Source organism: Falco peregrinus, chromosome 4 (genome assembly GCF_023634155.1).
Source record: "Falco peregrinus isolate bFalPer1 chromosome 4, bFalPer1.pri, whole genome shotgun sequence".
NCBI classification, from domain to species: Eukaryota; Metazoa; Chordata; class Aves; order Falconiformes; family Falconidae; genus Falco; species Falco peregrinus.
The window spans coordinates 113,677,803-113,696,606 of record NC_073724.1 but is presented as its reverse complement, the minus strand read 5'-3'; the positions used below and the strand labels follow the sequence as shown (position 1 = coordinate 113,696,606).

Below are 18,804 nucleotides of genomic sequence, written 5' to 3'. Positions count from 1 at the left end.
GACCTGCTGGGGGGCAGGGGGCTCTGCAGGGGGTCTGGGCAGGCCGGGCCGAGGGGCCGAGGCCAGTTGTATGAGGCCCAACAGGGCTGAGTGCCGGGCCCTGCCCGTGGGTCACACCAGCCCCCCACAGCGCTGCGGGCTGGGGGCAGGGGGCTGGGAACTGCCCGGCGGGGAAGGGCCTGGGGGGGCTGGTCGGCAGCCGGCTGGGCAGGAGCCCCCAGTGTGCCCAGGTGGCCACGGTGGCCAGCAGCGCCCTGGCCGGTGTCAGCAGCAGCGTGGCCAGCAGGGCCAGGCAGTGCCCGTCCCCCTGTGCCGGGCCCTGGTGCGGCCGCCCCTCGAGCCCTGGGCTCAGCGTTGGGCCCCTCACCCCCAGACAGACCCGGAGGGGCTGGAGCGTGTCCAGAGCCGGGCAGGGGCTGGGGAAGGGGCTGCGGCACCGCTCGGGGGGGGCAGCTGATGGAACTGGGGGCGTTTAACCCAGAGAAAAGGAGGCTCAGGGGGGACCTTATCGCTCTCTACAGCTGCCTGGAAGGAGGCTGCAGTGAGGTGGCTGTCTGTCTTCTCCTGAGTAAGAAGCGACAGGACAAGAGGAAACAGCTTCAAGTTTTACCAGGGGAGGTTTAGATTGGAGATTAGGAAAAATGGTATTCGCCAAACGGGTGATCAAGCATTGGAACAGGCTGCCCAGGGAAGCGGTTGAGCCCCCATCCCTGGAGGTATTTAAAAGCTGTGCAGATGTGGTGCTTAGGGACATGGTTCAGTGGTGGGCTTGGCAGTGTTAGGTTAATGGTTGGGCTCGATGATCTTAAAGGTCTTTTCCAAAGTGAACGTTTCTATGATGTTTTGACAGTAATTACTTATCAACTGGTGTTTGACCTTTTTTATTTAAATACTGCACTAACAGCTATTGGACAGTCTCCTGGGAATACATCTTGTTTACCCTGCTCTTTTTCAGGCTTGCACTGAGATGGTGATGCCCATGTGCACAGATGGTGTCAATGACATGTTTGAGCCTCAGAAATGGGACTTTGATGCATTTTCAGACCAGTGTTACAGGTTCTGGGGGGTGGAGGCCACGCCCCTCTTGGATTCTTTCTATGTATTGGAGGGAAAAAACATCAGTTCATACAGCAATATTGTTTTCAGGTGAGCCTTATTTCATCTTATAGAGTGGAATCTTCTACCAGTTAGGTTGTCAGTGCAGAGAGCCTGTCTTATAAGTATCTAACAGGTCTGTCTCCAGCACTTCAACTGATTAAATGGTTGGCTTGCTTTGTGTTGCTCTTTAGAGTAAAATGGTCAATCTGCAGTGGCCAAAGAAGTCAACTGTTCCGTTGCTGCCTGTGTGACTCTTAACAGAAGAATCTGGTTTGGGATTCTGCCAAACGTAATCTTCCCACATGGATTCCTTATCTTGTGGCCAAAGTCAAAGTTTCTCATGCTGGTAAATCAGTCTAGCTTTTATGAAGCCAAAGCACTGTCTCTTCCATGTAAAAGAAAGCCTAAACAAGCTCTAGCTATAACACAGGATCTTGGTCACAAAAATTATTGCTCTGAGTGATAGCCTTGTAGAAGGGCTGGAGTGACCTTCATTTTTCCCTTTGCAGAAAAGAGGGAAATAACTTGGAGTTTTCCTATTATTGGCAATTAGACAAGTTTCAACAAACTTGCTTAAGTTCCAAATACAAATAGATGTTTCTGTTCTAGCAAGGTGTACTGGTAATACAACAGAAGTTTGTCTGAAACATCTTTGTATGTGGACTAAAGGTGAAAGAAATGTTTCAGTCTAGTGTAAAAACTAGTGCATGCTGCTTGCTCTCTACTCAGCCTTCACTTTCCTTATTTTTTAGGTTAAACTCTGCTTTCTTTAAAGGGAAGTTTGTGTAGCTGTAATTTTGCAGTGTGGCGATAGAAAGTTTTGAGCAGTTAAGTACTGGCTGATCATAAAGTTTTGATGTGGTAGGGAGGCATTTAATAAACCCATTGAAGCCTGTGCTTCAGGAGTTCTGACTTGTACTGATTGCGCACTCTAGGCAGCTCCTGGATATATGTTCCTCTGTGCTCTGGTTAAAATTGTGTGAGGGACTTCAAAAAAACAAAAAAAAGCAAGCCCTACCACTTTTTAAACAAAAACACAACTCTGAATTAGTCTGTTGGACTTGGTGAATAGGTGTGTATTTTAAAAATAGGAAGCCATCACTTGAATTGGGGATTATTCTCCAGATTTCAGCTGTTAACGTTGGTCTGTTTGGCTCCAAAGGCCTGTTGCCTCCCTCTTGTTTGCCTCTTGCTGTTTCTGTCCCAGCAGGGTATCTAGTCTAGTGAGAAATTCCATCCTTTTTTGGAAAACTTTTTAATAAAAAAAAAAAATTGTTGGTTTAACTTAATTTCTGCTGCAGTGTTGCTCATTTCCAAGGCTTCACAGCTCTGTACAGTAGAAATCTACTTTGTAAGCGATAGACAAGCAAACAAATCTAAAGTGTTTTAAGAATTTATGCCAGCTGAAGGAGCTTGAAATGAGAAAAGCTTGAAAGCAACCAAATGAATGAAGAAGTGCTGTACACACAAAGCTCTGGATCTCAAGCTGGGTTGTTTCTCTTCAAACAAATACATTGTCAACACTGTACATTTTATATAAGAGCCTTTTATCCCTGAGCACTGTGGAGTACTTTACAAAAAATATCCCTATGTTTACCAGGGGATGTGGCTCCCTGTGGGGTGAAAAGGACTGTGTTTCAAGTGTCAGGCAACTTGCACAACAGTGTAGCACAGGAAGGGAAAAATACTCAATCTGAAAAGGACCACTGTAGGGTGGATTTATCCAGCCGCAGTGGGATTTGGCCACGATGCTTAAACTGGTGTGGCTGCTTCTCCCTCTATGAACAGCGCATCACTCTGCAGATTGACACTGTTGTATGTATCGCATGGTATCAACACAAGAATCTCCATTGCTACTTTGGTACCTTCTTGGAGGTACGTAGTGTGTGAGTGGGTACTTAGGCTGTAGGCAGATACTGCTTGCCTGTCCTGAGCAGCGCATCTTTATTAAAAAAATAGTTTGAGGAAAATGGGGTTTTCAGAACCCTGTTTGCCCATTCTCTTGCAGCAGTTTCCACTCCTGATACTCTTGCTGGAACATGCTGTGTACTTGGTGTAGAAGTGTCGCACGGTGGTGGAAATGGCATTTAACACTGTTCATGCATGGGGTGGCAGAGAGCTTGTAGCAGCTGGTAATGTCTTGTCACCAACATACTACGATAGTCAAAATCAGCCCAGGTTATTTCAGACAGTATGCAATTTGATGTGCAGTCTAAAAATTTGTATTTTTTTAATCTGGATGGATCACACCTAGGTTGTATGCTTCTAACTTAGGGCACCCACCTATCCAGTTCTGCTCTGGCAGGGAAGAGGCAGAAAGTGTAGGCTCTGTTTTGAGATACTGGATCTATGTGCAGAAGCAGGGATTGTTAGCATAAAGGAGAATGGAGGAAAAGAAGAGATGGCAGAAAAATGCCTGGCTGAAGAGAAAAGGTGAGAGATAAAAGTTAATAAAAGGAAACTTATTTTGTTTCAGCAACTGTGAAGAGTGGGCCTATTAAAGGATGTACAGACTGTGCTGCTAAGATTGTGTAAAACTTGTTCTGAGAAGGACTAGAGGGCTGAGTAGGCTCTGAAGAGATGATAGGAAAGGGAACTGTTTGCTGTGGGATAGGCAGGACCTTATTTATGCTGTCAAGGAAATACGATGGATTGAAAACAGGACCAGCATGCTGATATTTTGCTTTTTTTTTTTCTGAAGCCTTATTTGCCTGGCTACTGCTAGAAAGGAATGACAGACTTCTTTATTCTTTCTTTTCTTTTACTTCTGTTTACATTGGGGAAACTTCTGTCCTGCAAGATGGGCAACTGAGTACTTACATGCGCACTTAGCTTTAACACGTAAAGAATCCATGCCATTGGTACTGATTTACCTTATTCTCTAAAACTATGAAAACTTAAAATTATTTTGTGATGAGCTCTCGATCCCCCCCCTTCTCCTTTCAGCAAGTGTCACTTCCCAGACTGCGTCAGTGCCTCTGGTGCCATCATTTGGCAGGAGCACAGAGGACGCAGCCAGAAGCTCCCAAAAAAGCCAGTGTGTGTTGTTTTCTTGTGGCATGCTTAGCTTCCACATGACTGGGACCAGAAAGATCCAAGTTCATGTACATCTTGGGTCTCTCAGCAACTCATCCCTCTGTTGCCAAGGTGCTCTGCTGATTCAGGTGACCTTTTAAATCCAGTGCTTTTTGCATATTGGGCAGCTCTGTATGCTTTTTGTTTTACAGATACACAATGTTTCTCTTCTCCTAAGTCATCTTTAGAATCACAGAAAGTAAAAAACCAGAGATTCATACTGCTTGTTTGGTGGTTGGTTTTTTTTTTTCAATGGAGAAACAAACAAAGTATCAGTTCAGACCCCATCAGGTTTTTACTCTTAATTATTTCTACAAAACTCATATTTACTCATTATTTCTTTCTGGTATTTTCTGGTGCTGCCACAGTGGTGTTTTTCTAGCTGCATAGCCGTTAATGTCCAAGGATGTTTTAATTTCTTAGATCCTCCTAGAAGTTTACACTCACATACTCTAGCGTTTCCTTTTGTGGGCAGGTCCAGTGTTTTAAGTGAGGAACAGATCTAGATTTGCATAGTTCCAAAAGTATACAGATGTTGATTTCTTTGTGCAAAAAGATGGATCACACATGGGAAGAACACTGCGGTAAAGAAAATAAGATGTAGTAGAGATTATGGGGTCAGTTCATTCCCAGCTCTGGAGAGATGCAAAACTCTCACCCCAGCTCAGCCATTGGCATGCTCCATAGACCAGGCATTATCTGGAGCCAGATCTATAGCACAAGGAATCCTTTCAGTGATTTTGGGATAAGGGGGGGGGGGGGGGGGGGGGGGGGGGCCGCAGGAAATTGCATGAAATTATTCTGTCACAGAGGAAGAGTCATTTTAGAGTTTCTTGAGGGATAAAAGCTTTATTTTAATATTGCTGTTGCTAGAAATAAAGGGACTAACAGAAGGTCCAAGAATTTCTTTGCAAAACCAGGTTGGCACCCAGCAGAGACAGCAAAAGGTAGAACTTCCTGAAAATTAAACTCTAAAGGGTCTACTTGGTTATTAGTTTATGGCAGACTGAAGAAGGAAAGCAAAGTGCCTTGATTTGGGAATTTGGACGTGTCTTGGTACAGGGCAACCTGACCCTCTTATGGCAGTGACAAGTGGTAGCAGATCTAGTTCCAGAGGCTGTGGCACTACTATAGGTTATCATCTGAGTTGGCAGATCATTAATGACAGAAGCATAGCCTTGTTTAAGCTGCTAGTAGCTCCATACCTCTGTCAAGAGGGCTGCTCTTAACAGGGGTGGGCACAAGCCATTGAGCCAGGGCTGAGGCCTGTTTCTGTTGGTACCTGTGCAAAGCTAGTTGCAAGTGAGCGTGGCTATGTTGATGTGAGCTGCCCCGCCACTGCTGACGGCTGTGCAGGTGTACCCTAATGAGGTATTCTTTCCTTACAGCAACGGTGGCCTGGACCCCTGGTCTGCAGGTGGGGTGACCCAGAACATCACAGATTCCCTTGTGGCAATTGTCATACCAGATGGAGCCCATCACCTGGACCTACGCAGCCGCAACCCTTTGGACCCCAAATCTGTGCAGCAAGCTCGAGCCTTGGAAATCTGCTACATGAAGCAGTGGATTGAAAAGGCCAGGTACAGCCACTGAAGTGGTACTGCACCAGCTGTGGCCCGTATATCTCCACTCGCTTTGCTGGGAGTAGGGCCAGGCCTTATCACATGGTAATTTGAACATTTCACTCCTGTTTCCTCACCTGTGTTGCAATGCTAACTGTTGCTTGTGCCTGTGAGAAAAGGAGGCAGCAGATGGATGGAGAGGGTTCTCAGATAATAAACTTTAGTCAAAGTGTGTGGATTGAGCTGCCTGCTCTGGCTTTCTTTCCTCTTTTGCTCTTCTCAAATGCTGTACTATACCATAAAGACTCCCTGTTCTAGGCTTGATGCCTTCCTTGCTGTGCTAAGTGATTGCCCTGACTGCTGGTATATACAGTGGATTAAATGGCAGTGCTGTTGATGATGAAACTCCTGCTGCCTTCAGCGGGATTGAATTTCAGACATCCTCGGCTGGTGTAAACTGCCATGTCAGGGGCATGGAGATAATGGGGGAACAGAAATCACATCTTACTGTGATATTTGATAGAAAGTAGGGAGGGCATGGGGAAACTGGCTGTGCCATTTGTACAGAAACTGAACAGCCCTTACCCTTTGGAATCAATGCTGGAAAAGAAGTAAATATTTTTCTTAGTTTTCTGGCAGTTTATTAATCAAAGCTGCGTCAGGTGGCTTTTCCATTCTGCACTGTGTTGAATGGTCAGGGCTGGGCCCAGACTTGCTGTGTTGATAACTGGCTGAGCATGCGCAGTCTGCCTCAGGGTTTCATTTCTTCTTTGCCGTTTGTCCTAATTCTGAGATATCTGCTGCTGGGATGATAGTTGCCAAAGAAAACGCTGGGTATTTTATGTGTGTGTGTATGCCCCACAAACACTTAGCTCTTTCAAATCGGGAAGCTTTCAAAGCTGTTCTCTTGAAGAGCAAATGTGACACTTGTGCTGGCTAGATCTTATGAAGTGACAAATAATCAGGGCTGTGCCTTGTGTGAGTTCCCCCCCCCCCATCCTGTGTATTGTTCGAATTCTGCATGATCTGTTTGCTGATGGCTTTTCAATAAAAGCCTTTTAAAAAAAAAAATTGTTTGCGGGACAAACTATTCAAAACACAGAATGCAGCTATCCTCTTGGATCAGCCTACAGACTGATGCTGAGCTCAACAAGCCAGGTGCACTGGGCTTTCTGTAAGGCTTCCAAAACAGACAAACTGCCCTGATTCATGAGACAGCATATCTGACATTAATAAATGGCTGGGGCAGTCCCCTCATTTTCCAGCTTTGGCTTCATTCACACTGAAGCCCTTCTTCAGAAAGGATTCTTTGCAATTTAAAGGAAAACTCCGTTTCAGAAAGACTTGGTTAAGGCTTCTTGTCCCCAGACTCTTAAAACTCCAGTTCTGTTGAAAAGTTTTTCTCAGCTTTGATGTGCTTGATAGTTGAGTATTTTCCTAAGACACCAGGTGGCCTTTTCTGTTTCCAGTCTCCTCCCATCCTCTGGGAACAAAGCAAACCCAAAACTGAAATTTTATCTTTTAAAACACTCTGCATCTTCTTTCCAATGGAGTTCCTGTCATTCCCTTGTGTTAAACACGGCATTTATGTTCAGACTCTGCAATCTGAACCTTTCATACTCTTGAGCAAGGTAATTATCTAAGAGACTGTAAAGAACAAGACTCGAAGAACCATGGGGAAAAAGAAGAGCTATGTAGAATTTGCCTGAAACCTGTTGACTGAAAGCTGTTGGTAATCCGATAGTTCCAATTTTTGGTTCTCTGCTGTAAATAAACTCTAGTCTCTCACTTGTGTACTTTATTATAACATGGTGGGCTTGATTTTTTTTGAAACAAAATAGTTATTGTTTTCTTAATCAGCTGGGTTACAGTCAAGTTTTTAGAAATACTGTTGTATCTTCTTGATGTGTTAATCAAGGTATGGTAATGTCTGGGTTTGCTGCAAGGCAAGGAATGGGATCTACAGGAGTAAATACAGATTTGTGGATCACAAGTGGTTTAACTAAGCAAGAGGCTGTTCCAGTTGCTCCCACTGATTGCTCAGAATGCTATTCCTAGTGCAGATTCTGGGAGAAACATTTCCACGTTGTGTGAGGACGTGGGGACATTCCTGCACTGGGCTGTGAACCATCCAAATTAACAGCTACTGTATATTGTTAATCAGGTTGTTCCTCTCTCTCCCCCTGCTAGTGAACCTACTGTCTCAGGAAATAGCTTCTTTGTTGTTTAGAAAAAAACTTGTTAGCTTCAATCTGCGTAAGTGACTTAAACTTTCATTCCTCTCTTCAATCCTTTCATAATCAGAAAAAATGCCTTTAATAAACCTTAAAACCATGCAATTTTAAGTTTTGAGAATGCATTTAAAACAAAATTGCTCAGTGTGATTTTGTTTGTGGGTTTTTTATTTATTTGGTTTTTAATCTTACTATTCCGTTTGTTTCTGTCTGTGAGACTAACTGAAGTGCATTTTGTATCAAGTTCTTAATGCTTGACTTATGAATTAGGTGACTGGTTTTCTGTTATTTTTAATTGTTTTTCCTTGTTACTTTTCCCATCAAATTTAGTTGAAACCTTAGGTCTTACATACCTTAAAAATTCAGAATTCAGCTTAAAATCTATGTACACGTCTGTCTGCTACTGAGAAACTCTGTGGTGTTTGGCTACCTCATCTAAATGGTGGCTCTCCTGCTTGTTTCATGCAGGTGAGAACAGAATAGGCCATGGGAAATGGTTGATTTCTCTTTCCAGGCATATGATGATGGACTATACTTCATCTCTGGCGTATGCATGGTCCTTGGCATGCGTCATAAATGACGGGAATTTAAAAGTGTATGTTTCCTACTCATTGGGGGATGCAGAAGGAAAAAGAATGAATGATTTCCCCAAAGCATGAATTTTTACTGGTGCAACTGCTATTTCTATCAATAAAAGTGCATTGAAATAATGAAACATGAGTTTCTGGAGCTGGATTTTTTTTGTTTTTGTTTTGCAAGGACATGGATTTTTATCCCTTGCCAGATTTGGAGTTCTGTAAATGTCTTGTTTCTGATTGACTCTGGAGTAGGAGAAAAACTAGTTGAGGATTAACTTTAGTTACACACACAGCAGTCACGATGTCAGATGGTGAGCCTCTGCACTCATTCGGTAGTTTCTCATTCCGGAGGTTTAGCTGTGTGGTGAGGAGCAGTGGTATGAGCTTGTTCTCCATAGGTGACCATGTTGAATGCTGTCAGGTTGGCTATACTGGGAAAAAAAATCCATTTTGATTTTTGAAAGCTTATTCCAGTCCCAAGCAAACACACGCTTCCTACATGCGAGTGATGAAGGTTGTGTGGATGGATCTGTAACACTCCCTGACCTGCCGAGTCAAGGTTTTGACAAGGTTTGGGCTGTGTAGCCCAAAACTATTAATCAGGCAGGGCTAAGGCTGCAGAGTGCTGGGAGGGAGCTAAATAGCTTCTGCAACTTGATTGTAGGTAACTTTAACTTTGTGGTATTTGATCTTCAAAGGAGACTATAGAAAGGAAAAACCCTCCAGGAACCTGGAACCCAGTTTCTAAATCGCAGAAAAATTGCATGCAATTGCAATTGCATTCTCACATTGCAAAAGTGAGAATCAAGTTCTGTCTCCCATACTGTCAGTGCACTAAGTTGCAGGCAAATGTCAGTATGCTTCAAAGGGATAATTTTTTTTCCTACCTCTGCTCATCTAACTCTGAGATGTGAAAGACCTAAAGAGCTTTCTGTATGTTGAAGACTTTGCACATAGACACTCGGATACCTTCCAGGACTAGTGGTGGATTCATTGTCTCTTTCTGACGGTCAGAAGAATGCTGTGAAACCCGTAAACGTGGGGTTGAAAAAGCACAGGGGACTCTGTACTCCAAGCCTACATTTTTTGCTCTCTCCTGTTGGTTTAGAACACCGGTGCTACAGCTGAGGGACTGCATTCATGAAACTGTGTTTAGAGGAAAAACAAAAGATGTTTATGGTAGTTTAAGTTAAAATTACTATGTCTGAAACTACTCGGACCTGATGCTACTTGCACTCACAGCCATAGCCAGCTGAAAGGAATGCACTAAAAGACCACCATGGGGACAGATTTGTGCTGTTGGAATAATAAAATGAGTCCTCACGGAGCTGAGCGAGCAACACATTTGTCTCATCTTTCTGAAGCAGGCTGCTGCTCCTTAAAATAGAAATCTTTCTGAAGTTGAAAGTGTGCATATGTTATTTTTATTCTGTAGGAATAATTTATAAATGATCCATTGGAGAGGGTTTTTTTGAATCCAGTTAGTTCTGTGGCTGTCACTTGCCGTGATAATGTCACTGGTGCTGATGTTTAGTGTATTACTAGGTGTTACTTCTGGAGCCTCTAGATTTTTTTTATAATCTAGTCTCTTTGTGTGTTCTTAAACCAAAGCCTTGGTCTTACAAAAATGAGTTTATAAATTCAGCTTCTTTAAGACTGTCCATGGTAAAAAATGAAAATGGTCTGTTTTGGCAGTGCAGGTTAGCAGAACATGTGTCCTACCTTGTGCTACCTGAGCAGTGAAGCAATGGCAAAAGCTCTGAGGATATCTGGGATAAATTCACAGTGCTTAAGTGCTTCTCAAATTTCCCTTTCTCTTGTTAAAAAAAAACAACCCCCATCCTGATGTTATCATTTTAAAGATGCTGGACAACTGCTTGCAGATTCTGCTGATATGAATAGACTTGTGTTCCTATATTATTTTGATTCCTTGATTTTTACAGCACTGCCTCCACGTGCAGAGACACAAGTGTTAAAGCCCCAAGTCAGCTTTTTTTTTTTTTTTTTTTCCCCCTCCCAGCCCAACTAATTTTCATCAGCAAATCTGAAACTATTTGATCCACATGCTTTAGGGCAGTTTCCTTCTCTGTTGTCCTTTCAATAATACAAGCCCAATGAAGAAATTGCTTTATAGCATTAATTATATTGCTAACAGCTAATTGCATTGCAGTTCTGAGCCTTGCTGAGGTGGGGACCCTCTCTGCAGCCCCACTATCGAGGTCCCCCTGGTCCAGGGGTGCGATGCAGAGACAGCAAATGTCCACAGCAGTGAAGAGTGAGAACGTGGTCCTTGAGCGTGGAGTGCCCGGTATTTGTGCTCTCCAAGGCAGTAGTAAACTACATCACCTGCTGTTTATCTTGCAGTTGAATCGAGTGCTGGATATTCAGCCCAAGAAAATCAGCTGGCTGCCGGGTTCTTCGGGTGTAACATGTGGGCATCTCCATATGGAAAATGTATTTTCCACAGTTCTATATCCGAGCGTTTCCTCGATGGGGAGTGAGAGCCCCTTGGGGCGGGCAGGGGTGGCTGCCGCCCAGCTCTCAGGGCTTTCCCTTCCACTGGTGATTTGCAAAATCTTTTAGTTCAATCACCCAGTTTAGAAAGTAGGGGCAGTGAAACACTGAGACCGGGAATAGCAAATCCCTTCCGTTTGTCTTGTTGTTTTCTAATGTATGCGACCTCTCTGGGTGGTTTAAGCGGTTTAGGTACTTTCTATAAAAGGGATCTTTTAATGACAAAACTAATGTGATTATCTTACCAAGTGTGAGAGGCGTATTCAAGGTTTAAAGAAAATCTGTTAGAATAGCTGAATGTATCTGCTTAATCCTTTCTCTAATGTGGGTGGACAATGCTCTGGGAAGCAATTGGTCTTTCTTTCTTAGAGTAAATGCCTGGTCTCCAGAGGTAGGAACTTGTTTGCAGCTTTTTATACCCTTACGCTTCACCTTCTAGAGAATACAAAGGCACAGGAGAGAGGCAGAGAGCTTTGAGAGGCCAAGTTTTTCTTTAAATAGCTGGGGGTGTAACCAATACGGGGCCAATTCCGGCAGGCGGCCAAGCACCCTCTGCTCCCTTTGACTGCTACCTGAATAGAGGGTCCTCCCTTTGCCCTCCTGCAAAACCACGTTCCCCACAGCGTGAAATACAGAAACGCTTTCTCTTTTCTGAGTGTGCGGGGAAGCTGTTCACAGTTCCTGGAATGACAAGGCCCTGTCTGGTTTTGTGTCTTGGGTGAACAGCCCTTCCCAGGTGGATTCACAGTTTTGGGGAACTCTCCAGAGATCTTGTTTTCCACATCAACCCTTTGGAAAGGTTTGAATCTGCTGACAAGTTATCACTGGGTGGTGCCTGAGCAGGGGTGAACACGGCCATGCTCAGGCAGGGAGGACAGCACTGAGGGGTGATGCTGTGGGATGCAGCCATAGCTGGACCTTGGCTGGTACCAGCTTGGTGTTGCTCAGCTCCTCTGCTGTTCATAGGTCTGTGCTTGTGAATCTGTAATTTCCCTGTGTCCATCTGGATACACAGATCTTGGACACATTAGGAAATCCTATTATCCACCACATTTCACAAGATAGGTAGAACTCCCCACCTTGCCAAAGTATTTGACAAAGCAAACAGTGGCTCTGGAACGGTAGCACAGGGATTTGGCTTTACAGCAGAGGCAAATGGGTTTAATTTTGTAATTTGTTATCCAAACATCCTCAGAACAGCACATAAGGAGGAAAAGGATATTGAGCTGCTGCCTTTCGCAGTTTGAACGAAACGTGCTGCATCCTCTCACCGCTCGGTAGAGTAACACAGGGAAAAGAGGTACCTGACCATCAGTGTATCCTCTTCACGGATAATCCTACACGCTTGTCTGGCTACCCCAGCCATGGAGTTTGCACTGGGTTCTCTTGATGTGGAGAGAGATGGTATTCAAGGACTTAGTATGCAACCTAAAAAGTAGCTCTGGATTGTATCAAACTGAATTTTCTGAAGGAAGGGAAAGCAATTTGTACAGGTGAGGCCTTGGCTTCTCCCCAGCAGGCTGCTGTGCCATCAGTAATCATAGGATGGTTCAGGCTGAAGGGACCTCGGGTTCTCTGGTCCAACCTCCTGCTCACAGTAGGGTCAGTTATGGGGTCTGACCAGGATGCTCTGCAATGTATCTCGTTTGCTTCTGAAAACCTCCAAGGATGGAGCCTGCATGGCCTCTCTGGTCATCTTTCTCAACAATCTGCACGGTGTAAAAGTTTTGTATCTAGTCTGAACCTCTTGTTTCATTTTACATGTGTTTTTCTCCTCCCACCACACACCAAGCACCCTGCTCTGTCTTCTTGTTGAACCCCGTAGACTGCTGTTAGGTGCCCCCAAAGCTGTTCCTTTTCCAGGCTGAACAAGTCCAGCTCCCTCATCCTCTGCTCGCAGGCCAAGTGCTGCAGCCCCAACTATCCCAGTGCGCTTCCACTGAACTTTCTCCAGTTGATTAATGTCTTCTAGTGGGAGGCCCCAAACTGGATGCAGAATTTGATTTGTGGTCACCAAGCACCAACTAGAGGGGGATGATCCGTTCCCTGGATGTCCCGGCTCTGCTTCTGTTCATACGGTCCAGCAGGCTGTTGCTCTCTGCTGCCAGGACACACAGCTGGCTCATGCCCAGCTTGATGTCCACCAGGACACCCAGGACCTTCTCCAGAGCTGCTCCCCCGGCTGTCAGTGCCCAGCCTGCACCACTGCTATGAGCCCTTTCTTCCCAAAGGGGAAGGACTTTGTGCTTGCTGTTGTTGAATTCCATGAAGTTCTTGTCGTCTTCCTTCAACGTGTCTGTCTGAATGGCCACCCTTCCCTGAGCGTATCAGCTCTTCCCTCCCACTTGGTGTCACCTGCAAGGCTAAGAAAGGCCAAAGAATTTGAAACCTGAGAACAACGTAGTTTCTTCTTTATCTCTTTTCTAGCCTTGAAAGCATTTGTTCCCGTAAGTATATGCAGCATCGAAAGGCTATCTTTCCCAACTACCTTCTTGTCGTCTGCATCCCTACATCAATTCTGCCATGGATTCTGCAGCTGAGGTCTGCCTGGGGAGGGAGGCCCCGTGCTGCTCTGCCCTCAGAGCCCTGCGGTACATCAGGGCATTCAGCTGTGCCTTGCTGCAATGCCTGCTGCCACACAGATCGGTTTAGAGGTGACGTTCAGTCACCACAGCCTCTGTGCTGCAACGGAGACAGAACCCAGGCATTTCTGCGAGGGACTGCAGAACAGGTTTAACAGTGGAGCACTGTCCAGATAGCTGGGGTGGGGAAGAAGAGCAGCCTGGGCTCCCTCCTTGCAAACAGCTTTTTTTGGATGTCCTGTTTTGGAGGATGGCTCATATGGTCACATGAGTCCGAGAGAGCTATGCGTTGGATCACCATTGGTTTATCACAGGTATTGTATCACCATTTCGTGAGGGAGGACTTTGGACCAGAATAAGACCAGAGAGACCTTGACTGTTTTTCTTCAGGGAGAATGATAAACCTTATAATGTGGTATCACTGCCCAGATCTTGAGTGGTGCTGCAGGGCTGCTCAGCAATGCCAGCGAAGTTGTCCCGTACATCTGGGCAGATGCTAGGGGGAGAGTTTCGGGAGTGATGGCAGGCATGGCCTAGTGGGTCACTATTTCCAACACCGGGCTTCCCCGAGCACCCAGGGCTGTGCTTCCACACCTGCATGTGCATCATAGGAAGCAACACAACTTCTCACTGTCTTAACGTAACACCTTTTGGTGTTCCTCCAGGCATCTCACAGATCCACTGGCTGCCCTTGGCTTCATAGCTGAGGAGGCTCTGGTGACCTGGAGCCCCATTTCTTTGGTCCAAGGGGAGAACAGCGGCCCCCTCTCCATAAAATGTGGAGCATGCATGGGGAAAAAAGGAGTTTCCACCTTCCCCCCCCTTGCAGTCTGCTGATGTGTCCAACCTTAAAAACAGTGCTCTTCGACTGCCCCTCAACATGTGCCAGAGAGGACAGGAGAGGAAGCAGAGGCTGTTATTTCCATGCAGAGGACAGTGCTCCATTCTCAATCACCATGAACGAGGCCATCAAAAAGGGCCAGGCCCTCCCAGGTCACACTGGAGGAGAGCGGAGGCTCCCACCTTTCCACCCAACAGATGAAGTCAGTACTTGCCACGCAAACTAGACTAATAAATGTCGGGGCAGCAGGAGGTGAGTGCAATCAAGTGCGAGAGCCTGAGTTATAGCAGTAACCTGCTGAATTCCTGGGTCACAAAGTAATTTACAGAACAACCCTAATGTCATTCAATAATTATTCAGACAGTCCAGACCCCGGGGGGCACAGCCTCCTGCTGGGTGTATTATTAATACCATCAACAAGCAGCAGGATGTTGGTGTGAAGAAAAGAACCACAACACAAGCGTGTGAACCTAAGGAACAAATGGGAAATGGTATTTGTAGGAGATTGTACCAGCCTCTAAGGAGTAAAAAAAAAAAAAAAATAAAAAAAAATAAAAAATCTGTCTATCTTGTCCTAGCAAGTCATTCAGCGAAATATGAATGTGTCCCCTTTGACAGTGAAAATTGCTCAGGGCCGTTTGCAGCAGAAGGGGAGGAAGATCGGTGTGTCAGTGGCTGCTCATTTGTACCTCCCAGCCTCTGCGATAGTCCCCATGGAGACTGAAGAGGGAGGGGGAGAGGGGGAGGAAGGTGGTTTCCAAGCACCCCAGAATAATTTAAATTAATATCCAGCGAACAATGTAAACCTTCTCTTTGACGTGGCGTGGGAATAGGCAGTCGCAGCACTCAAACTAGGTCAGCTGAAAAGGAAGGTAACGCCACAGCCCGGGATTTGATCAGCAGAGTAAGCCAGGGGCTCGACCTCTGCTATCTCAGTCCCTCCCTTCCCCTCCCACCCACCATCCTCCAAAACATCTAGAAATGGCAGCAGAGACTTCTTTTTGTGATTGGAGACTTGCTGGATGGTAAGGATGTACATAAAGGCTGAGAGTGGGCGTAGAGGGCAACATCTTCTGCCGTGTGTACGACATGGGTGCCCGGCGAGGCCAGTGTCAACAGGGCAGCATTGCCACAGCTGCAATTTTAAACCGTTTTACATCACTGCTTTGGGTTTTGTGACCCTCCCTCACCCAGCTGAAGCTCTACACAGTCTAAAGGTTGCTGCAAAGTTTCAATAAGGAGTTACGTGGGCAAAGCCTCAAGTGAATCGAGCCTGAAGTAACCTGTGAGTTGTTTCTCAGCTGGAAAATGACAGCAGAGGGCTACTTACAGCCTTGCTTTGATCTGGTGTACACAGACAAGGAAAACCTCCCTGGTTTTGGCCCTTCCTCATGCAGAGGAGCATATAGTTTATTTAAACGTGGGGGTAAATGTTTCTCGAGGGCATTTACAGGATCAGAGAAGGCTTTCTGGCCGCTACCTCGGGGATAAATGGCATATGTTGGTTTTCAGCAGAAGAGGTTTTGCCTCAGAGCTGTTCTTGTAGCACAGGAATGGAGCTGGGCTGTTGCCTCAGGCACTACCTGAGGTGGTAGACCCATGTCGTCATTTGATCCACCACGTGTGTGGGATGTAGGTCACCACCAGTGACTGGGAAGTGACTGTTGTGCCTGGGGTGCCCTGCTCTGCATGGAGCCCTCCAGGAGCATCGCTGGCCACAGACTGAAGTTGTTACAGGAGCAGTAGCATCAACACATCGACTTGGGCTATGGGTGATTCTCTTTAGTCCTTAAAAGTGCAAAATGAGTAAATCTCCATAAAATTGTGCAGCAAAAAGAAGTTGGTCATGTGGAGCTGCCTGGTGGTAGGCAATATCCTGGACCAGTGCACTGCAGGACCATTTCATACTCCACTGGGAGTGCCCAGCATGTGAGGGGTGGACATGGGTCTATCCACAGAGCTGTCTGGGTCCATGATCCAGCAAAGCACTTATGGCGGTAATGAGACTTGCTGGGTCCTTTGTCAAAAATATTGTAACTCCGTTACTAGATCAGGGGCTGCCAGAGCGGAGTCTGGAAGGCTGTCACCTCCCCAGTGGAGACAGAGCGGAGCACTGCCTGGGAGTCATCTTCATGTTTCCTATCAGAAAAGAAAAGACACAGGGTGGCTCTCCTTCTCCATCTGTCACAACTGTGGCCAATTCACCACTTTTTCATAGCACAGGTGGAATTCAGATGGCTGTTTAACTACATCAGAATTAAGCAGAGGTCCAGCAGCTGATAGATGTCCATCTGCCCAGGAGAGGTGTCCCTGAACCTGCAAAGCCACCAGACTGGAGAGCCCCAGAGGTCCCGCAGGAAGGCATTTAATGTATTTGGGCAGTGGAGGGACAGCTAGTCCTATGACTGGATGGATAACCCATCCCTGGAAGTGCTCAAGGACAGGCTGGATGGCGCTTTGAGCAACCTTATCTAGAGAAAGATGCCCCTGTCCATGGCAGGGGGCTTGAACTGGGTGATCTTCAAAAGGTTCCTTCCAACCCAAACCCTTCTGTCTATGGAAACACATGAAGACGGGATCTCTGGCTGGGAACTGGGGGAAGCCAGAATCAACAGGTGTCCCCTATACCCGTGGTGGGCAGCCACAGCCTGAGGCTTAAGAAGCTCAGCCGTACAACCTGGTTCACTGGCCACAAGTGACTCCTCTTTCTGTGGCCTTTTCCAGTGTCTGGCCAGTGATCTTTTCCAGTTTGGGGTTTGGTTTTGCTTTTGCGCTGCCAGTGCACAGCTGGCAGGCAGGAGGGCCACAGAGCGCCGCGGACATCGATGGCAGGAGGTACGCAGGGCTCTGATGTGAGTTGCAGGCTCCAGCCCCTTTCTTTTGTTCACAGTTTAGCAATAAATTGCTAGGGACATCCACCCCCCATCTACCTCCCTCCTTGGCTTCTCCCACTGCCAGACATGACGGTAATTTTGTGCCTGTGCTGCTTTTCTTGATGAGACCCAGGAAAAAGGGGTGAGAGATGTGTTATTCTGATGTTATCACTGTTGCTGCCTAAGAACAGGATCACCAAAATACTTCTATTTTCTCTTTTGTGCTTATGCACGGATGTTGCTGCCGATATTCCCTGAATTCCCCTGAAAAATAAAGAGTGTTTTATCCGTATTCCCCAAGTGCCCAATACAAATGCAAATCAGCTCCGAGTGTAAACGTTGTTTGGTTTGTGGTTGGGGGTTTTTTTGGGTTTTGTTTTTTTTTTTTCCTGGCTGCGCAGCATCACTTGGCAGGTCTTTTCTCACTTGTTTCTTTTCCTTCCTTTCCTTTAGCTGGTGTGTCCTAAGCGAGGTCCCCAGGAGGGTCAGAGACCTGCTCCATTCCCACACCTCTGCCCTCCTCTTCCTCCTCCTCCTCTTGCCCAACTTGTTTAAAGCCTGTTTGTTTATTAACCCCTTGAGCAGAAAGAGCTGAAGGGCTAAAAATAAACCAGGACTCGCTCAAATTCCCTAAAATAATGGCTGGGTGACCACACTGGTCCCAGATGAGAATATTCAGGCATTTTATGTTCCTGCTTTGCTGCCTCTCTGCACGGTTCATCTCTTGGACAAAATCAAGTAGGACATCATGGCTGCAAGGAGTCAAGATCAGAGGGTGCAAAGTGACTCTGAACTGTCCCATCACTTTAAATAGCTCAGTGCTTTTTAGGTAATAAAATACCTAAATGAGGGACTCCTAAATCCCCCATGAGTGGCACTGGAGCAAGTGGGATTTTAACCAGTGAGGCTGGTGAGAGTAAATCCTTTAGCCAAAGCAGAAGTCTACTCACTTAGAAAATTCATGCTCGTATTTTTTAAAAAGTACAAATAGCCAGTAGACCTGGTGACCGGGTTGAAGCCGCGCCTGCCATTTCTTCTTCTGGATTTGTCACATTTTCTCACATGCTCGAATTTCAGACTGACGTAGACTCTCTGTGCCTTCAGAATCTTGGATTTGACTTTTTTATTTGAAGGTACAGCTGAACAGATCCGCAGGTTATGCCAAATGCACATAGGTTTACTGCAAGAAGACATTAAAAACAGGATATCAGCATCAAAATTCAGCCCCAGCAATCCAGCAAAAGGTGGTCTGCAGGTCCTGTGCTCCTGGCATCGCTGCCGGCGATAGGCACCGGCACGGTCAGGATCCATCTCATCCTCCCATGGGTTTCAGATCAACTGAGCACTTAATCAAGTGCACGAGCAGCTCCCACTTAGCGAAATGTTCTTGCAATGGGCTTAGCATTTAGGATGTCCCTAAACCCAAGCGAAGGGCTGGTGAAGCCCA

General features: G+C 46.0%; 1 protein-coding gene across 1 annotated transcript in view; it reads left to right on the top strand.

Annotated features, from left to right (window-relative positions):
- Nucleotides 1–8,689, top strand: part of PRCP (prolylcarboxypeptidase) — a 34,485-nt gene extending 25,796 nt beyond the window's left edge. The window contains 4 exon segments of the mRNA XM_055801461.1: nt 956–1,069; nt 1,071–1,103; nt 1,106–1,146; nt 5,562–8,689. Coding sequence (XP_055657436.1) covers nt 956–1,069; nt 1,071–1,103; nt 1,106–1,146; nt 5,562–5,766 — 393 coding nt within the window. The 3' untranslated portion in view covers nt 5,767–8,689.
- Nucleotides 8,690–18,804: the final 10,115 nt, after the last annotated feature.